Source organism: Corapipo altera, unplaced genomic scaffold (assembly GCF_003945725.1).
Source record: "Corapipo altera isolate COAL_440 unplaced genomic scaffold, ASM394572v1 124, whole genome shotgun sequence".
Lineage (NCBI taxonomy): Eukaryota > Metazoa > Chordata > Aves > Passeriformes > Pipridae > Corapipo > Corapipo altera.
Window position 1 is genome coordinate 534,923 of NW_020884967.1, and position 21,326 is coordinate 556,248.

The 21,326-nt window shown below is 37.0% G+C and overlaps 1 protein-coding gene across 19 annotated transcripts in view; it reads left to right on the forward strand.

The window, feature by feature from the left end:
- Positions 1-20,645, forward strand: part of ATP2B2 (ATPase plasma membrane Ca2+ transporting 2) — a 411,395-nt gene extending 390,750 nt beyond the window's left edge. For 12 of the 19 annotated variants that reach the window (XM_027664917.1, XM_027664918.1, XM_027664919.1 and 9 more), the window contains 2 exons: positions 5,972-6,058; positions 17,026-20,645. In XM_027664917.1, coding sequence (XP_027520718.1) covers positions 5,972-6,058; positions 17,026-17,337 — 399 coding nt within the window. In that variant the 3' untranslated portion in view covers positions 17,338-20,645. Of the gene's footprint in view, positions 1-5,971; positions 6,144-12,561; positions 12,618-17,025 lie in introns of all 19 variants that reach the window. The other 7 variants (XM_027664929.1, XM_027664932.1, XM_027664933.1 and 4 more) reach the window with 3 other exon arrangements.
- Positions 20,646-21,326: the final 681 nt, after the last annotated feature.

Below are 21,326 nucleotides of genomic sequence, written 5' to 3' on the forward strand. Positions count from 1 at the left end.
AAAACATCAGCTGTGATAATGTTATGAAGGCTTTCTAAAACACAGTGTTTCATTTTGTCAAAAATATATTGTTGCTGCCATTTCTGCAATACCAGAGTAATTTAAATTGTTCAGTCTGAAGTATGAAGTACCATTTGATTAAAAAAAAATAAATCTATTCCATTCTGGGACCACCACACATATATCATGATTAAAAGGAATTGCTTTTCTTTCTTATTAGGCAGTGAAAAATGTGGGTCTGGATTTGTTTTTGGTAGGAAGGGCCTAAGAATCCATTAAATATTGAGGTGTATGTGTTGGCTGCTACAGATGATTTCTTAGAAATATCTATCCCCAACTTTTGCTAAATACAAAAATCCACTTTGCACTGAATCATGGTGCTAAATATAGTACAGACTACCTTAGCTAGGAAAATTTGTCCTGGAGTGCTAAAAAATTATTTGAGTTATTTTGCTTTTTCCATTACAGTGAAATTGTGTTTTATTGCACTCAGGTGTACTCTGCTTGATCTTTTTAAAATCAAGTATTTCTACTGGCTTGCAGAAGAGAGCAGATATCAGCTGTGAGTGTTTTACGTGAGGCTTAGGAAGAAAAGAGGTGAAGGATTAAGATTTTTTTTTTTTCTTTAGAGAATCTTCTAAACAGCATTTTCATTTCAGAAGATTTGGGGGTTTGTTGTCATCCAAGATAAGCAGAACATTCTGGTTTTTTCCCCTCTACAATTTGACACCCTTTTTTTTTTTTTTTGAGAAAAAGATGTATTCCAGAAAAAAATATGGAAAACATTAGGGCAGTTGGGTGTCTTTGGTGCATCCACAGAGCATAAAAGAGGGTGGAAACTGGAGGTAGAGAGATTAAGGGTTTGGGAATTTCCCAAGGTTCTGTGGTAAGTGATTAAATACGGATCTTCAGCTTTGGGGGTTGTGTGTCTCGACTCCTTTAGTCAGGAGCACTCCTCATCAGAGAAAATTCAAATTGCCACAGTGTAGAGGTGACAAACAGGTGTCCAGGTAATGGTGATCTTTATGAAAAGATGATCTCTAAATGTGCATTCTTTTCTTCCTGGTGGCTCTAGGAGCAGTGTTGTCTGTTGGCATTTCTGTCAGGATGTCTTTCTGGTTGTGGTGAGTGTAAACAAGCACAAAAAACCAAATTACATCCTTTCAGTTCTTTTTCTAGTCTGAGAGGTTGCTTTTAGTTCTGCAAATCTTTGTCCACTTAATTCACAGATAAATTTTTCTTTTATACTATTTAAAACATAATGAACAATAATTATATTCCTTTTCTAACATCCATCTTCTTAGTTTCCTTTCTGCTCTTAGTTGTAGAAGTACCTTCAGTAGGATTTCTTGCTTCTCTGCCAAGAAACCTCTGTGATTTTTTTTTTTGTCTCATTTTGTTTACTCAATGACTGATTTTTTTACATCCATTTCACATTTGTGGAATGATAATGAAAAAAAAAAAAAGGAAATGGGACAACATATTCAAAAATAGTCCCAAGGTGTCCACTGGAGAGTGATGAACTTCCATGCAGGTCAAATTAGACCCACTGTTGGATGGACCTCGAGCACATCCTCGTGTGCTGCGTGTTGTGGCCCATCCCAATGAATTCATACACTTGTACTACGTTTCTCAGGAAGCCAGCTAAAGAAGAGTTGATGGAAGAAGATGAGGATGTCTGTAGCATCCTTGGGGAGCTGGAGGATTTGCAAGAATCCTCTGATGCCTAATACACTGCTGGAGATGCGGAAGAAGAAGGTAGAGCATCCCCTCACTTTATATCTGTATGAGGATGACAGTAAGACCAGGAATAAACCCTAGACTCACAACTAGTTTGATCATTCAAATCCTAATTAGACCAGTTTCCACCATCTTGTGTTGTAAATTAGATTATTTTTGCTTATTTCTCTATTCAGTCATTATTGGACAGAAAGCCACAGCACCCAACAAAAGCCTTCACTCCTAAAGCAGTTATAAAGAATCTACAGTAGTGCTGGAGTTTGTTTTCAGGTCTCCCTTGTAGTGCTCCAATGAAAACTCATCCAAATGGACAAAACTTTGCAGTCTTAAAGACATTTCTGTTTTACATCTTCTCTCAAAACAGCGGGTCCAAACCTAGAGAAGGGATTTCCACTGTGATTCTTCACACTGAAATGTCAGACCTATTTCTATGAAGACGTGCACCAATTTACTTTAAAGAAATGTGTAGGAAAAACGCACAGAACCAAGTCAGGGCCTGGCTATTGACTTCTGATTTTCTTTTTGTCTACTTTTGGTCCTTCAGATGTTTTGTTGTGTTATAACTATACTAGAGGGATCCCCTGGATGGATGTGTGTTCTCCTCTGAATGGAAGAGTGTTTCCTTACTAGATAGTTCTCTCAGAAGACCACTGACATGTGAAGTTTCACACATGGCTCATCTTAGTTATGCAAGTTTGAGGGAGATATAGAGGCAGTCTGAAGTTCCATAAAAGACTAGACTTTTCAATCTTTGCTACTTTTCAGCAACTTTGTGTCCCAAGTCTTTGTTGCAGTTCTCACAAACTCTTCATTCTGAAGGAAGAGTCAAGACTGATCACACTCTCTCAGCAGGTCTAACAGCCTTTGGAAAGTTCACCAGGTTCACTTGAGGCAAAACTAAGTTTATCTGAGTAACATCCAAAAACCATTGCATCTTTTTTAATTGTACACTGACAATTTTCTCTTGTCACCTCACATTTGAGAATGGAAATTTTCTGGAGTGTGGAGATTAGAAAACTTTTCAAGTTAAATGTCAGATTTTTATGACACCGGTCTGATTCTTTCCTCCTCTGCTTCATTCATCCTGTAATTCAGTTTGTTTTATCTGCATCAAGTGGGACATAAGTGTCTAGAAATGCTTTGAGAATAAAAAGGAAAACTGAAAAATATGCAGGTGACATGTTAACAGCTCCTTAAACAAAGATCTTTCCTCTTCAGATGCTAAAAAATACATAGAAGTGTTGTATTGCATTTTTCCCCCTTCCTTTCTATATTAAAACTTTTCTCTTGAGCTAATGCAAACCCTCTGGCAATGAAAGTCACTCCTGGCAAGTGGTTCTGAAGTTAGATAAAAAGCTAGCACCTCATTTTATAGCTTTTAATACAGAAAACATCGCAGTAGCCACATGGAAGTGGAATGGAAGCTGTTTTATTTCATGCTGAAAGGTTTCTGGTTTGATTTTCTAAACATTAATATCCTGGCTGGAGATGAGGTGCATGAGACCTGGGTCCTATTAACATTAGTGACAACAGAAATGCTTTGTCAAAATGAGTTCTGCATTAAAAAACAGAAAAAAAGGCTTGTTCTACCAGGATTATTCCATCCAGTGTGAGATCGTTCTATTTTTTTTAACTGCTAATCACTGATATTTTTATTAGCCATGCACACCTAAAATATGTGGAGCTTCTAGAGTATAGAACATACAGAAAAATGACATGGGTGTGAAAAATTTCAACTTTACAAATAAGCTTAAAAAGTAGGACAGTACTTTTTTTTCCTCCACCTAAAGGCCTATAATCAAAATACTATGGCATCCTACAGTGTGTTGGAAACTTTTTAAGCTTTTCATGATGTGTGACTTATCATTTACTTTCTTCTTTTTAGCAACTTGAATTACTCTAAATAAGCACATTCCTTTGTGATTAAACACTTGTATCTTAATTTAAAATGCACCATTCATTTCCATGAACTCTTTCTTCTTTGTTATTTTCTTGTTTGAGAAGGGAAACTTTTGGGCCAAGTTCTTCTCCTCTTTCTTGGCTTCATGCAGAATAAAGCCCTTGAATGTTCAGCTTTTAAGATTCTGGAAAGGTTGTCATCCTCCCACTGTGAATTATATTCATGAAGAACTGTAGTTACTTTCTTCAGGAGAACAACTAAATTACATGCCTGTAATTCTTGTTCTCTGAAGAAACTATTAAATGCAGATCTTCCCTTATCTTTTCGCTCTGATCTGAGGTCTTTCAGTCTCTTAGGAAGGCATTTGTACATCTAGAATTGCCCTTTGGCTCAGGATTTATCGTCTATGTCTTCCACACACTTCATGCTCTCAGTGGGAGTCTTTAAAATCTTTTTTGAATGGTCTCTTTTGAAGAGTGCTCTGTCACCTGTGGTAGGTCATGAAAACCCAAGATCTGTATTTAATTACACTTTTGTACCCTGAGCATTTCAGGTGAGTATTTAACATGCCATATAATCAATGGTTTGAGCCATATGGGGTTTTTTCTAGATGCCAGTGTGAACCTTAGTTAATGATTCCTTTGTACCCCTATTCCATATGCTAACTCACCTCATATTGTACCTTTTTTTTTTTTTTTACTGCAATTTTTTTATTGGACATGTAACTCTGCTGCCAAAACCACTCCAAGTGTTGTGGTGACTGCTTAATGCTGTACAACTCCTGAGTGTGCACATTGAAATGGGTGTGGTAAACAGGGCTCAAATAGAGGGGCAGTGAAAAAGTTGTGTAGGAGAAGTTCAGTGTGACCATTTTACAGCAGTAACCTCTGATCCCTTTTACAGCTGCCTGTGGTATGATTATTCCCGTAAAAACGCCCAGGAAATTAAACAATGAGGTCCAAAGATAAGAATATGGGAAGAGAAATATCCTTACTAGTAAAAAAGCGGCCATACCAACTGGTTTAATCCTAAAATTGACAGCAGAAAATAACAGCCAATTTGTTATAGTGCTTTCCCTTTGGGAAATTTAGGAGGGCTAAAATTTGGATTTATGTTGTTTTAATAGATAAATATACCACCACTTTACATTCTCCCAACTACTTCCTAGGCTGTGTATCTTCAGAAATCCGGGATGCAGGATCTAGTAGCAGTGGGTTACTTGAAATAAGTAGTTGGTTGAATCCCTCTGATGGATATTACTGCTGTTTGTCACGTCTTGGCTGTACTAATGGAACAGAGGGGACATTTCCATGTGTAGGGATTTTTAGGATATATTTATTCCTCAGTAGAATCTCCTGCCAATCCCTGGTTTTACATTTGTGCACAAAGCCTGCATTTTATTAGATTATACTGGTGACGAAGAATGCCTTGAAATACTCAGCTCTGGTTTTAACTCATCTTCTGTGGTGATGAATAAAAGCACTCAGGAAGGTATTCAGGATGGATATATCAAACAGTGAATACAACAGACATGAAAATAACAAGTAGAAATTTGTAATGTTGTTTGCTTCAATAGTAGACCCAGTTCTGCATAGTTTTCTGTGTGATTTTAAGTACTCAGTATAAAGATAAAATATGAGTATTTTTAAATCTCTAGTTATAAAAAACCCAACATTGATTATCATTCTGCTAAACTTATACAAACTTTCATGATAGAAAAAGTCAGATAAAACCTTGGAACGCTTATTTTACCAAACCAGTGTGCTGAACAACCTTGGGTTTGTAGACAAAATGGAGTCATATTTTGAATATTAAAGTTTCGTTGGGTATCTTCCCTATCTCCCCCCAAAAATTTCCAGTTGAGTAACTGAATTTTCCTCCCTCGGGAAGAACACCTGGAGGGTAACAACAGCGTAATTTTATTCTCAGGAGGAAAAAAATTGGAGATTAGTTATATCAAATATTCCAGCAGGAAAAAGAAGTGGAGATTAGTTATATTAAGCATTCCAGCAGGAAAAAAAAAGTGGGGATATCAAGTATTCCAGTTTGTTTTATTTACATATAAATAAAACGGTTTAAATTTTTAGGATTGTCACTTCAAATCTTCTGGTTGTTTAAACTGATGCAGCTCCACCGCCTCCCGTGGAGCTGCTTCATTTTATCCAGACAGAAAATTTGAATCGCCTGGTTTCTAAAATAAAACACTAAAAAGTATTTATTCCAACTGAAGTATAAAACTGTGTGATTTATTGTTTCTCATTATTATTCCTGTCAGTTATGCATCTGTATCCATACTTTAAGCAACTTGTCTCGTTCTTTCCTCCGTTACAGATCGAAGTAGTCAATACTTTCAAGAGTGGCACTTCCTTTCAGGGGGCTCTAAGGAGACAGTCCTCCGTCACAAGCCAGACCCAGGATGTAACCAATATTTCTAGCCCTAGTCACGTATCGTTATCCAATGCTCTTTCCTCTCCTACCAGCACCTCTGCTGCTGCGGCTGGGCGTGAGTGTGTATTCTTAATGCATCAGACCTACAGAGATGCCAACTTAACGTAGCAGTCACTTGAGACTCAGCTACTCTGCCCCTTCCCCTTTTGTCCTGGTAATTTGAGCAGTTCACACCTCCCGAGAAAAACCCGTGGCGTGATTACTTTGTGTACAGCAGATACTCTCCCTGAGTCGTTGCAAGTGTTGTTAGCTTGCTGTTAAAACAGGAATTTCCAGTAGTTTTTTAATTTTTTTTATTTTTATTTATTTTTTTTAATTTTTTATTTATTTTTAATTTTTTTTTTAATTTATATCCTGGAGGGAGATGAAGTGAATGAGATCTGCGTCCTATTAACATCAATGACAAGAGAAATTCCCGCTGAAAATCTGTTCTGCATTAACAGTCAGAAAAAATGTCTCTTCTGTTCTGCAACAAAAGTCAGAAAAAATGTCTCTATTGCCAGGACATCAGGACTGTTTTTTTGGTTTGGGTTTTTTCTAATTGCTAATCACTGATATTTTTATCAGCTGTGCACACCTTTTATCTTCTAGAGTATAGGACATATTCTCATTCCAGGAAGATTCTGATTTTATTTGAGGCTTCTGTGGCATTTTTTCTCAGTTTCACTGGATATATTTTCTACTACTTGTGTAGCATGTACTTTAAATGATTCTGCACAAATATTAAGCAATAGAGGTTGTCAGATAAAAGATAATTCCATCTGGAAGACTGAGTGTAACATAGGTCACTCGTGTCCAGGAAAGATGTACAGGAAAGAAAAAGGAAATAAGGAGTCTAGTTTATGATTCCAGGCTGAGGGATTAAACTTTACAGGAATGGTGAAAGAGTAGATTTGTTATCTCTAAACTCACTGGCAGTGAAGCATTAGGGCAGAGAGAGCTAGACAAGTTAAAGGACAGTGCTGAAAAAACAAAATAAATGTGGTAACAAATTTCTTAGAAGAAGCAGGTATCTAAACACTGAATTCCTGACACGACCTGCTTTTAGATGCAAAACACCTAGTGAAGAGGTACTGAAGTGAATGAAGAAAGCTTTGAAACAGAAAATAAGAAAGGGCTGCTTCACTGAAAGGCGAATTCCAGTTGCTCAGTAAAACTCTTAAAGATGTAACTCTGTTTTTAGATTTTTATTCGGTCAGGACTGTAAGTAGCTGATTTTTATCATGGTGTAACCAGCACTAAAAGAATATTTAAATTTATAGGACTCAGTTTACAAGCTTGTCACACACTTCAGAAAATAATGTGGTGTATTCCTCAGGCAGGTTTTAGAGAAAAGTTGCCCAAACAGAGGAGAAGCCAGTCTCATCTGTCTGCCCAACACAGAGAGGGAAGGCAGACAAGAGAAGGACATAAAATTCCAGAACTCCTGCAGAAAAAAAGGAAGCTTGACCTCTCCATTCTATTTCAGCACAAACCTCCTCAGTATTTGCACATCAGGCATTCAGACCTGCAGCACAAGTTTTGTTGGACTTAAAGGGGAAATTTTCCTTTTGCTAGGAACCCAAAAAGCCATTGAGGTTCACACTTTGGAAATTGCTTCTTGGAGATTTTTGATATGTTTTCATGGGTTTTTTTTCTTGGGAAGTTTGGCCTGATAACTTTTCCTCCAACAGCCCCAAGTGTTTGAGGGCAGCAGCAGCATCAGGAGAGGTCAAGGCAGGGCCCTGCTGTGCCACAGGCACTGGAACTGCTTCTGACAACCCCAGGTGCCCTCATTTCCACGCTGAGCAGGGCACAAAACACCAAAATATCAAGTCTTTCATCCAGGAAATGATTGCCTGTAATAGCATTTCAACATTGGAGCAGGAAACAGAGAGCAGCTCATTTTGCTGTGCTGAGTGTTACAATAACACGCTGTAGGCAGCAGTCGGAAAGGATGGGTGTAATAAAATGAAAATAGACAATTTATCTTCCCTCTCTACACCCCATTGCAGCAAAGCAACTAAGAATTGAATAGTTTTCCATCTTGAGAAAGGTCTGACTTAGGTTAAGGGCTGAAGTTAATTAACAGGAGAAAGCATGATCTGCTACAGTCTTTGTCACTTTTCATTTGGGGAAATAAAAAACAGGTCTGCAGAGCTCAATTGTGGTCATAGCCAGGTTCATTCACTAAAATAAAAACCAGATGATTGATTTGTTAGGCTTCCCAGAGATAAGTATCTCCATTCATGAGGGAAATTGCAGATTGGGCCTTTAAAGTGGTTATTCTGGACTGTTAGTATTTTATTACCACAGTAGAATGCCTGTTCAGTATTAATCCAGTGTGTGCTTCGAATTATAACAGGGAAAGTCCTGATTTATTCATACAAAGACACAAACCTATGACTGACAGTGGAAAAAAAGCCAAAACCTAAACAAATACAAAACCCCTATGGTTTTTATTTCTAAATTGGGTACTTTCCAGTGGATTGCTTATTGTCAAGAACCTGGAACACCTTTCCTAATCCAAATTTCATAGAAATGGGGTCTGTTTTTTGTGAATTGGCATTTTCTGAGGAAATTTCAGCTGCCAAATGCACACCTAGATCTGCTCTTCAGCCCCGTGCTTAAAATGTGTGTGGTCAGGCAGGACTGACTTCTTTCCTTTGAGCTGCTCAGAATGACTTCAACCCTAAATCATTGCCTTCTTCATATTGGGTAGAAGGCAATAATGGGATAATTTGCATAACTATCCCTCTGATTTTGAAGCCTTTCCCTTTCTCAGGAATCTTAAAAATACATGTAGATAGACTATGGGGAGTATCAAGGGAAAAAAGGTCCTAATGCTTGAAAGGGCCCCATATGAGGTACTGTCAGGAAGGTTTATTTTCAGAGAACTGGTGCTCAGCCTGTTGTAGTAATTGTGATATTTCAGGTATCATTTTGGGCGCCCAAAATGGAGAGGTTCTGATATCAATCAATAAAAAAAAATAGGACTCACATGATGCTCTATTGATAAGAATATGTAAGTCTGATTTAACAGAGCATTTATGCAGTTCTTTATATTAAAAAGCAATACAGTTGATATAGTTCGTTGTGACACCTCACCACTCTGTGAGATTTCTTCTGCGGGTTTATAACAACATTTTAGAATGTTTTAAAAAACATAGGGTTTTTTTTAGTGGTTTTTTTGTAAATTAATGTTTGATTCAAAGGTTAGTGCAGGCTTAAAAGGAAATCTGCCTGTCAAATGGTAGCTTGTGAAACAGATGAGCAATTATTACCTGAAATTTGAAGCCATTCATAAATATGGCCCATTCAAATCTTTCCTAGAATTCTGGAATACCTTAATTAAAAGCAATTTATACAAAAGAATATTTAGCACAATATTAAAGTTTCCCTAGCTAGGCTGATATTTTTTAGCAGTGATGGTAGTTTTGCCAATAACAAATTACAAATTTCTGCATGTCAACATTAATTGACAGCAATGTGAGTCTCTCACCTCTTTTGAAAGACCTTGCAGCTTTAAATAAATAAGGTAAAAAATTCTGCAAATTGAAACCTGGCATTTTGTATACTCTGATAAAATGAGAAAATTTATTTAAATGCAAACTAAATATGCACACCTATTTAATATGCACACATTAAGCTACAGAAAATGAAAATATGGGGAACTTAAGGTTCTATAAGCAATAGGGTCTTGGCCAGGTTCTGAGGTCTTGTTGTGTCATGTGATGAACACACAAAGATATCCACAATCTTCTGCCACCCAAAAGATCTTACACTACAGAGTTAAGGGTGAGTTTAGTTAAAGCAGTGATGAATATGTATTTTATATGCATTTCTTTCCATGTTTTATTTTGGGAAAACAAAATCAGATCCTTGGAGCAATGGAGTTACTTTTTTTGTTTTGGAAGCACAGAAATAGTAACACAAAATATTAGTTTATTCCTTAAAATTGAGTATATGCTTAAAGCCTTCACTACTGTGTTGCTTAATTAGGTAGAGGATGAGTATGTCTAACTGTACACAAAGTAAACAAGTCAATTTTTATCTTAATCTGTTTATACCTGGTTCTCAGATGTTGTTTATGTCACCAACAGGTAACCCCTGCAAAAGAACACAGTTTCAGATTTCCCAAGACACACATTTAATATTCCTTTCTTACTTGCCCTTCCTTTCATTCTCACACATAGTTTATATTCTTCCTAAGTGGAAACAGCCAGAAACTGCAGGTCCCTTACAAAAAGAACTCCTTTCTTTCATAAAAGGTTATAATTTAAAAATATTAAGTGTAGGAAACAATTAATTTTCCCCAATTAAATTGGGGAAACAACCAACAAACCCCACCAGAAGGCAACTTCCCAGATCATGAATCTGCTCGTATTTGCAAGTTCCTTTTTCTTTGTTCTGTTGAGGTCTGTCACTTTTATCTGAGATTTTTAGAAGTGAGTGTTTAATGGAATCACATGCAACTTTTATTCCATTAACTCCAGCAACGGTTGCCTCAACCAAGGCACTTGTATGGGTAAGACAGGAAAAAATACTGAGGGATGGCTCCAAATGTTGCAGCAGCAATTAAAATCTTACCAACCAATCACAAAACAATATTAGTAGTATTTGTCTATCACACAGACCTCTGAAGGTTTTTTGGTCTTTTTTTTTTTTTTTTTGATTGGTTAGTTGGTTTTTAGAAGTGTTTTCTCATAAGAGCACAGCACCCTTAAGGCTGTATTTTTGCTCTGCTTCACTTGTTGGAGGGAGTTCCAGCCCTCAGATTTGGGGCTAATTTGCACGGAAAGACAACCTTTTCCATTCTCCCTTTAATTACAGAATAGTTGATGTTTATGGGACTTGCCAAGGCACTGTCATGTGTAGGTAGAAGTGTTACAAAGCAGCGTTTGCTCGGAGTGGCACAAGGGCCTGAACTGTCATTTATAGGTAGAAGTGTTACACATGTGTTTGCTTTGCGTTGGCACAAGGCCATGAGCATCTGCAAATTGTGTCACACTAATGCAAGACATTCAGCAAGCTTAATTTTAGTGCCTCTCACAGCCCATTTACTAATTGAGAATTTTAAAGTCGGCCCAGTTTAACTATTTGTAACCTGCTGCGTATGAAAAGCTTGTGCTTTCTCACATGTTTAATTTTCTAGCAGTGTAGCCATCGTTCAGCTGCACAGACCTCACAGCTGAAACTTGAGAGAAAATCTGAAGCTTGGATGGAATTTTCTCATGAAGAAAAATGGGAAAAAATTCTTTTTTTAAAAAATCGTCTATTTCAATTGATGTTAAGGCAAAGATTATTGCCAATGTCAGTCTATATTCAGATCACAGACCAAGTCTAGTGGGTGTTTTCTGTGCAACATCGTGTAACTATCACAGGAGGAAGTGGGACAAGCAGAACTTAAACCAAGTCCATGTCTAAAATTATATTTATAAAAGTTACATCATTTGGGACATCATTGAACTAGAGACAGAGATTCCTTTAGAGCCCAGAAGTTCCCACTGGTTGTAACCAAGGTTTGACAATCCTGGTGGGATGTGCCAGATCAAAATCAACTTCAGCATATCTTCCCTGAAGGATAAATAATTAGGTTTAGAGTCTAAATATAAAACCAAGCCCTCAGCTGGAGATGTGACATGGCAGGAACACAGAGACACATTCTTTCAAAGGGTTGAGTGATATGTTTAAACTTTGTCAAGTCTGATACAAAAATGCCAAGCTCCATAATTTTGGAGCAATCCTACAATAAAGAGATGTGTTATGGAAAGTGGAAAGTCTGCCTATGTTCTGCTTTTATACTCTAAAATACCCTAGTGCTCTAAAATACAGTGGAATTCAGCCATGTGGACCTTTTGTGAAATGAGATTCAGGCCTCTGTAGGTATTTTGGTTTCCTCTTACTGCAGGTAGTTTCACTTTTCAGCAGCACTTGCTGGATTTCCTGCATATTTAGGTGGAAAGAGAGTAGCACAGACTATTTTATGAATCTCTTTCACTCATTAAAACAGAAACCTAGAAATCATAATTTTTCTAAAATTTATCGTTTTGGGGTTTTTTTTACTTTATATTTGAATTTGCTCAACTTCTGCATCACACTATCCAGAACATACTGGCCACAACACTTACAGGTGACTCCAATACATGCAGTATCTTCTCCTGTGGATACCTAATCTTATTTTACTCACCTAAAACTGGGAGGACTCAAAAATAAACAAATACAAATACACTGAAGATGTTTTCTATTCTAAAGCTTTACATATGCAGTAGTACTTGACCAAACTCCTTTACCTTTGTATAGGGTATACCTTTATATAGCCTTGATATAGAATAGTATCAGTTACACATACGAGTTGGCATCTCTTTACAAAATTGACCTCTTGTTTACAATTTTATACTAATCACCTTACTGACCTTTCAGTATTGAATTTATTTGCTGTTGCAGTGCCCTACTCTCTACTGTCTGAATATTAAATGTGTTTGTTTTCCCAGAGGGCTAGAGAACATTGGACAAAAGGGTTCAGCAGGAGAGAGTGAAATAAAAAGAGGTTGTGAGTCTTTAACCTTGAGCCTGAAATGAATGTGAACCAAACTCAAGATACTTGGCTTAAATAAAGCCAGGTAAACATTCGAGTATAAGCCCACACACTACCAACCATAATATATCTGTTGATGCTTAACAGGCTTGGTATATTTTGCCTAGTTGGTTGTACTTAGGAATGAGATTCTGAATATCACCTTTTTCTTCTAAAGGGAAAAAATTTGTAGTGTCTAAAACTCTATTTCTTTTTTTTTTATTTCTTTTTTTCTTGCCTGATGCAGTATAATAAATCTGACTTTCAAGGTGGGATGAAACTGAAGAGTTTTTTCTATTACAGCTCCAGAGAAGAAAGAAGTGGAAACTTATAGCAGTGTCAAAAATGTCCTGAAGTGTTGTCCCCACAGTCTTTTGTTTAAAAGCAGTTCATTTTTTTTTCTGTTGTCTCCATTACTGTGAGAAAAGGGAGTTGTATCACACTGTTTGTCTTCCCTTGGCATTGTCAGTACCATGAAGAGATACCATTACATGAACTCTACACAGTTCATACTAAACCAACCCTCCCTGGGTTCTATCCATCATGGGTATGTCCCTGCTTTTACATGCTGTACAGCCATAAAAAACATTGGATCAAGCTCATCTGCTTTATTTTATCTTCAAAAAAAATTAAAAAATAATATGGGCTTTGTTTCAGCAGGGACCCTAAACATTTTACACTAGGTATTATTTCAAATCTTGAACTCAAGCATGTATGAAAAGAATTTGTTGCTGTTGGGCCATGGAACTCTGGGTAAATAATATTTTTTTCTTAAATACGGGACCAGTGTTACATATAAGAGGAAAATGAAATACGGTAGTATTAGATATTAAATGATGAGACAGAAGTTAAAATGCCACCTTTATATGCCAACAAAACCTCTACTTTCATTTCCACAAACAAAAGAAGTACGTTTTGTCCCTGTAAGCAGTAATTTGATAAACTGGGGGACAGGCTATGAATGAGGTTTTGAATTACTTTGTAATGCAGAAATTCTGTCACTCAACGAGGTATGACACTGAAAAAAATAAATTTTTTTCTTCTAGATGCCAAGCTAAATATGCAGCATTTAAAGTTGAGGAGGGAGTTTCTCCTCACAGGAAAAATTAATGGAAAACAGATACACACCTCTGAAACTGCAGAGAAATTTTAAGAGAAGAAGCTGGGATTCTACACCTTCCTAGTGAGGAAAAATATTTAGAAATCTAAGGCCAAAGTTTGGCCCTTACATTACCATTGTGTTCAGACTTATCATCTTAGGTATCAGTAGATCTGAACCAGTTCTAAGCTTATATTTCCAGTGAAAATCAATGTGAACAAATAGAACCTATTCTAGGAACACTTAAATGTTCCTGCAAGATTCAAACAGTCCAGGCCAAAATTTTGCCACAGGTCTTCACACAGAGTGAGGGACTGATGGCTGGTGACACATTCTGCAGTTCCATCTTCAGACACATCTGAGCAAAACACGTGAGTTTGGTGTTCTCTTACAATGGCCCATTAGTTCCAAATTCAGGGCAGGGCAGGCACCTTTTCATAACTGCCTTTAAATGCAGCCAAAATCTATAGTTTTCCCTCAACTGCGTAAGGTGTTAGTCAGCTACCTAGACTGACTAAAGACTTGGTGTTAAATATAAATTAGATGCCAAATTTTGGTATTAAAAGCAATATAGCTGCTTTTTCTACCACAGAACGTGAAGCCTCACAAATTTAATTTGGTTCCTCCCTTGTTAAGCTTAAGAGACTTAAAGACACTGTGCAACTTGAAGAAAAGCTGCACTTTCACTGGGTTCTGCTGGACCTGTTCAAGCATAATATCAAACCCTTTTATGTTGGTAAAAATTTACCTTCACTAAAAAGAACCCAGCTGGCAAATAGAACCTATACCTGAGCAATAAGAAGTGGCTGTATTCAAGACAATTAAATGATTTTGTTAGTTGAAAAGCTCTAATTGATTCAGCTGCACCTGAAAGAGCTGGACTGGTTTTTGTGTTTAGATAACAGAAATAATACGTAGCTTTGCAGAGAATGTCACCTTATCAGTCCATGCTATAAAGTAACCATGTTACAAAAAGTTTCTTGATTTAAAATAGGACAATACAGTGACATGTTTTTAAAGCTGCCTCAACAATAATACTGTTTTTTCTCATCATTTAGGCTGATTACTTTGCACTTTAAAATACAAGATAGAAAGGCATAGATAATGAAGGAATTAGTGTGTCACATTTTCTCCCTGAGTTCAAATACCGTCTTTAGTAATGCAAATGAATCTCTTATCCCAGTCTGTTTGCTCACTCTACAGAACCCTCACATGGCAGAGAACAACCGAGATTCAGCTCTGATTCAAACCCTGATTTATAATTCCAGGTGCTCTCTTAGGTACACTGGGTGATTGGAGTGGGTAAAATCGATTCAGAGTTTATTTATTTATTATCGTGCAAGACAATCTTCCTTCTTGCACCTCTGCCAACCTAAAATCTTGTGGTATCCCAAGATCTGGATAAGCTGTTCTGTACCACTCCAATCCTCTTATCTTGAGCATAAGCAGTCCCATGAACTTTCTGTAGTGTGCCCTGCTGTTACTAAATGGATGTATAAAGACAAGGGAGAGTATTTGAACTGACCAAGGACCATGTACCTAAAGCTGGCATGACTTCTGCTTTTAGGAATTTTAAATGATGAACATCTAAATTTGGACACCATAAACAAGGGTCAAGTTCAAAGAGAGAAAAAATGTGCCGAAATTCTGTACAACTTGGCCAACTCCAACGACAGGATCAGCTGGACCCCCCAGCAGCAACACTGTGACCCCATGCCATTGCTAAAACTCAGTCTGCCAACTAAAAGAGGAATTAAAGCTTTCCTAATTAGTGGGTGTATTAGGTCAATCAATAAGGAGCAGCATATTTACATGTAAAAAGTTACACATGCCAACCACCAAACCATTTCAAATGTGTGTGGAGAAGCTTTCACAATACCTGCTTTGCACCTTTTCTGCCTCTGCCTGTGTTTTAGTGTCCTCTCTAAGAAATGCTAAAAATCCGCTCATGGACTACATGGAAGTAGAAGGATAGAACTCATACTTAGCCATAAAACATTTGCCAACAGATTACGTTTTGCCATCCTGTTTTTTCCTCTCTGCCCCTCCACCCCCTTCCAAAAAGTTATGTTTTTTTCAGCAGTAAACCAGCACAAACCTTCACTTCTTTTCAGTGGTAGGTCACTGGGACACAGACAGCATCCCTTCCTTTGCCCACTCACAGAGGACTTAGTGTGTCCCCCCCCTCACTCTGTTCCTCTCATTTCCTGCTGGGAAAGCACTGTGCACCATCCCTGACAGCCTCATGGGCTCAGTCTGGATTTATTTTCACCAGTGTTCTTACTGTCAGGTGCTTAATGGCATTAGATTGCCCTGGCATAAGTCAGCTGACCTAGTTTAAAGACTGCATATCTGGCATCAATTGTGTCGCTTCCTTACACTTTTACAACTGAGACACAGAAACGAAAAAAACCTTGCTGTTAACAATTCAATTCAACCCAACAATCAATACATCATTTTATTACATGTTTTTATATTTATTCGAAAGCTAAATGGCTAGAACAGTGGGTCTATACTCGAGTGTTTACCTCACATATGCATGAAGGAGAAATAAAAGTTGGTTCAACGATACTTATGTTCACATTATCCAGGCTTCCAAGTGTAGTTGTTGTGTGCAAGTTATCTCTGTTCATGTGGTAACTGTGATTTTTTTTTTTTCCCCTGTGGTAGCATGATTATGCTTAGTACTTTGTCTGCTTGGCTTTTTGTGCTCTTGGCTGCATCCATTTAGATTTTGCTTTAAAACATTGATATTACTTATAGTTTTTACACTTGGCTCCTGTGTGTGTCTCATCCGTACCCATCCGACCGTGTCCGTGTTCTGTGCTTTTCTGTTTGTGAAGTGTGATATGTTATGTGTAATGGTTTTTTTTTAACGATACCAAAAAGAGACTTTTTGAATTAAAAAAAAGCCTTCCTACTTACTCACTGCAAAAACTATCAACATGCATGGTTTTACATTTGCATTACAATTAACATGGCTTGTCTTTTACTAGGGATGTACCACACGAGTGGACGTTGGCTTTCTTTAACCCGTACTTCCCATCAGTTCTTTGATGGCTTTAAACCTGATTTATTTTAATATTGCAGTCGGTACAGATATTCAAAATGCACATAACTTGAGCCACTCGTTTATGCATATAACATCCAGAGACTTTGGACTTCAGCTGCCTGCACTGCCCTAACCATATGCTACATTTTTCACAAAGTATTTATTCTCTAACACGGTGCTGCCCCCGGGCAGGTTCCGCCTCTGACACCCCTTTCCTTTTCTCCCCCCAGATCCGCGTCGTGAAGGCATTCCGTAGCTCTCTCTATGAAGGTTTAGAAAAACCAGAATCTAGAACCTCTATTCACAACTTTATGACTCATCCTGAATTTAGGATAGAAGATTCCCAGCCCCACATCCCACTCATTGATGACACAGACCTAGAAGAAGACCCTGCTCTCAAGAAAAACTCGAGTCCACCGTCTTCGCTGAACAAGAACAACAGTGCTATCGACAGTGGAATAAATCTTACAACTGATACAAGTAAATCAGCTACCTCTTCTAGTCCAGGAAGCCCAATACATAGCCTGGAGACATCACTTTAGCTGAAAAGGTCACTGCAGAAAAAAAAAAAAATTAAAATTAAATAAAATAAAACTCCCCCCACAGCAACCGAAATATATAAATATATATATTAAAAAACATTGCTGGCTGAAAAGCTGTTTGAACTCTTATTCACTCTGAGACAAGTGAATGAATTGTTGATCACAATGGTTTTGGGGAAAGAATGAATGGCTGATTTACATACCCCCCTGTTCCCTTTCAGAAAAACAAAAAACAAACAAAAAAAAATCCTCCTGCATGAATGTACTGTACACTGCTGGCCCTTCTTTCTCTCTTTTTGTTTGTTTTTATTTCCTTTTTGGTTTTTTTTTTTTTCCTCCTTAAGCAGGAACTGCAGAGGACTTCTTTCTGAGGCTATTTATCCAATTCACTGGTCTGTGAGTTTTTTGAAATGCTTGTGTGGCATGGACTCAATTGTATAGATTAATTTAAATAACTTTTTTGAAGTTGCGAAGCTTAACTTGCACAGTAGATTTGCACCAGTTGGACAGAGGAACTTAAACATTTATGAGACTATATATAGAGATATATACATATAAGTATATAGATAATTAATTATATATATGTATATATCTATCTATATATATATAGTTATATATATATAAAGTTTCTTTGTTGGCATGTTGCCTTGTTTCTGCTCAAATTGCTCTGACTATTTTAACTTATTTATGTCCTAAAAAAGAATGTAATTTGTTTACAAACCTGTAGATAAATATCCTTAACTATTTGTAGGGTTAAGAAAGCACTTCCTGCCGAAGTAGTATAAAAATGGCTCAGCTCAGCTCATTGAAAATGTCTGTAATATCGCACCCTCGATATTTTATTACAACCATGTTCTGATTTCTGCCTGATTTTATTTATTTTTTTTTGTTAAATAATGTAGATACTGCTAGTAAATAACAAAAGAAGCCAAAATATAACACATTGGATGTAGCATTGTGATCCTATATACAGGGAGGTAAACCAGGCTTCCTTTGTTTCAAATAAAAATCAAAATGATCAGGTTCTCTCTTTTTTTTCCCCCCTCCCCTTTTTTTTTTTTTGTTGGTCCCTCTGATAATCTGCTTGAATTTGTTTTGGTGCAACATACAATAATGGAGGCTATTTCATTCTTTAAACATGCAGCAATGGCTTCCAAAAATATCTTTAGAGAGATATTAAATGAGTTTATAATTTAAAATAAGTTATATTTGGTTTGTCTATATGGAGATAAAACAAATGTTAAAATACTGTGATATAAGGCATTTAATCCTTTTCAATTAGTAATTTAGGCATTTATTTCCTTATTACTTGCAAAGTATGGGCTGTTGGCATTTTGGATGAGAATCACTGTAGGTTGTTGCTTTGATTTTTTTTTTTTAAAGGAAAATATAATTTCTGCACTATTAGGACTGAATGAATCTTTATTAACTGTGTATTGAGATGTGCTTTGTGTGATTTTTTTTTTTAACCACGCTTGTCTTCCTGTAGTCACAAGGTATACTGTAACACAGTAATACATTATTTTACCTTGAGCTTTCTCCAGAGAAAGCTGTTTCACAAACCTGCAGTATGGGAGGTGGAAAATATTTTTCAAGATGGTAACAGCCCTAAAAAGCTTAAAATTTATGAGCTTATATAATTGCTATGTCAACCACTTGAATGCTAAGCACTTTGTGGATCACAGATTTTTCATAAATAATTTTTGTATTTAATATAAAGTTTGCTTGGAGACTTTTCAGCATATGATCTTTTCCATAACTGTACAGTGCAAAAGACATTTTGAATTACACAATTGATTCTGCCAGGTGTGTTGGAGAACACTCTCAAACTAGCTTGATAAATGGATTTGTTTTGAGGTACTATTACTGGTTTTGTCTTAAAGTTGGCTCGTAAAAGGGGTTCATCTCTGCAGTCACGAGAACTAAACCAAGCCAGAACTCTCCAAACCAAGATTAGACTCATGGCCAAACTGCAGACTGAACTGAGCAGATGTTTTCAGGGTGCATCAAGACTTATCAGCCAGGTAAAGTTCTAATCAGCTTGACTTGCCAGCTTCGGACTTTTGAGTAGAAGCTCTTGAATGTTTTTGGCTCAAACGTAGTTCGCTCTCTGATCCAAACTTCTCACTGACCAACAGAACAGGCCTTTGAAGGCACTTACAGCTCTCTGTTCAACAGATAGTGTGACCCTTTTCTTACCAGTATCAAGCTAGCATGAAACCATAATTATTTTAGCTGACTCCTAGCAACAAAGTGATTAAAACTCAGTCAGGATTGTTCGCTTTGTAAATACGGTGATTAACCTTTGTACAACATGTATTGGGTTTCTATGGCCTACTTGGGATATCATATTCAGAAGAAAAAAAAGTGTTATCTATTTACAGGGAAGCCTCTAGCTTTGGACTTGATCATCTACAGAAGCTATTAATACTGGAACAATTTATTTTCAACATCTTAACACTGACTGTTTGCCTTTTTATTTTCAAACACTCTTCATATTTTTTCTTGTGTTTTTTTGTTTGGTTTTTTTTTGTTGTTTTTTTTTTTTTAAATTTTCCTGTAGGAGTACCCCTCCCTAAGGTACCATTCGCAGACTTGAAAACTGTTAAGAAAATGAACACTGCATTCTGTGTATATATAGTAAAACATATATAAACTGAGATGCATAGAAAACTTGGGCTTTTGTGAGCAGAGACTGTGCTTTATGTATATGATAAATGATAGACTTTTTTTTTTTTTTAAAAGCAGAATAGCTATGACCTTTCAACTACAAGTCGTGCATCACAATTCCTTTCTTTTATTGCTTGACCTCTCTGTGATGGGAACAATGGATCAAAAACCAAAATGATCAGTTTGTTAAAATTCCCTGCAATATATAAATGCTCGCTCTCTACGTACTGTACTTAGCAGCATGAGATTTGTGGACAACAATACAGTGGTACATTGGCAATCCATCCCACTAGGGGTTATTAATATATGTTCATTCATCTGTTTTTATGAATTTTTTTATCTAGACAATAATTGTAAATAAAGAACTTACTCTGTCTGTTCATTTAATACTATGCAAAAGGTTATGCTTTCTATTGTTATTCTTATTCCTACAGTGTGATGCTGGAATGTTTGTGGTTTCAAAAAAAAAACAAACAAAAAGACAAAAGTAAGTAAAATATGTGATGTAAATTATTTTATAGTTTGAAACAAAATGATAAAGTTTTACTCTTGCTGCTTTCTGTCTAATAGATCTCTCTTGGCAGGAGCACAAGTGGAAAATTTAAAGAAATAAATTCACAAAGCAGCATGAACAATAATGGTCTGAATGTAACAGCTTTCTTTATTTTCACCTGAGGTCATTAGATCTGGCTCTGGATTCCCACTGGGATATTTTAATGTAAAGGTATCTGTAAATCTTCAGGATCAGGCACTGAGTCAGCCTGGAATACTTTAATTCCTGCCTGGCTGAGTCAGTGCAACGTCCAGAAATGTACCCTGCTCTGTACAGTGGTGGGAATGGTTGATGGGAGTACTGCAGGGAATTCTCCTGGAATGACTAGGTACAGAATAAGTAAAATGGGTGAAGTGAATTTGCTTATGAAACAATTAGTTTAATATTGGCCCTCAGACCAACAGTTCTGTAAGGCTGTTCTCCTGTCACTGGCCCAGATGAGACACCTCTGCATTTAGGTTTTTCCAGCTCTTTCTCCCTCTGTCACGATCAGAAAAAAGGTCTTTGAAGCTTTCTAAAACTGGGGATTTCAGGCCAGGACTCATCTTGCCACTTAAGACTTTCAAAACTGTGCATATGCATAGGGCAAAAGGAGGGAATCTCCACTCTGCTGCTCAGACCCTCAGCCCAGCAGAGTTTCTCCTCTTCTTTTTCAGCTTCAGGTTAAAGCAGTTGTTCCCTAAACTTCAATGCAGCCTGTGATCAAAAGCATCCTTGCACTTTGGTTAGGAGTCACCCAAACAGACGTGTGAGGTAACTGTGTCAC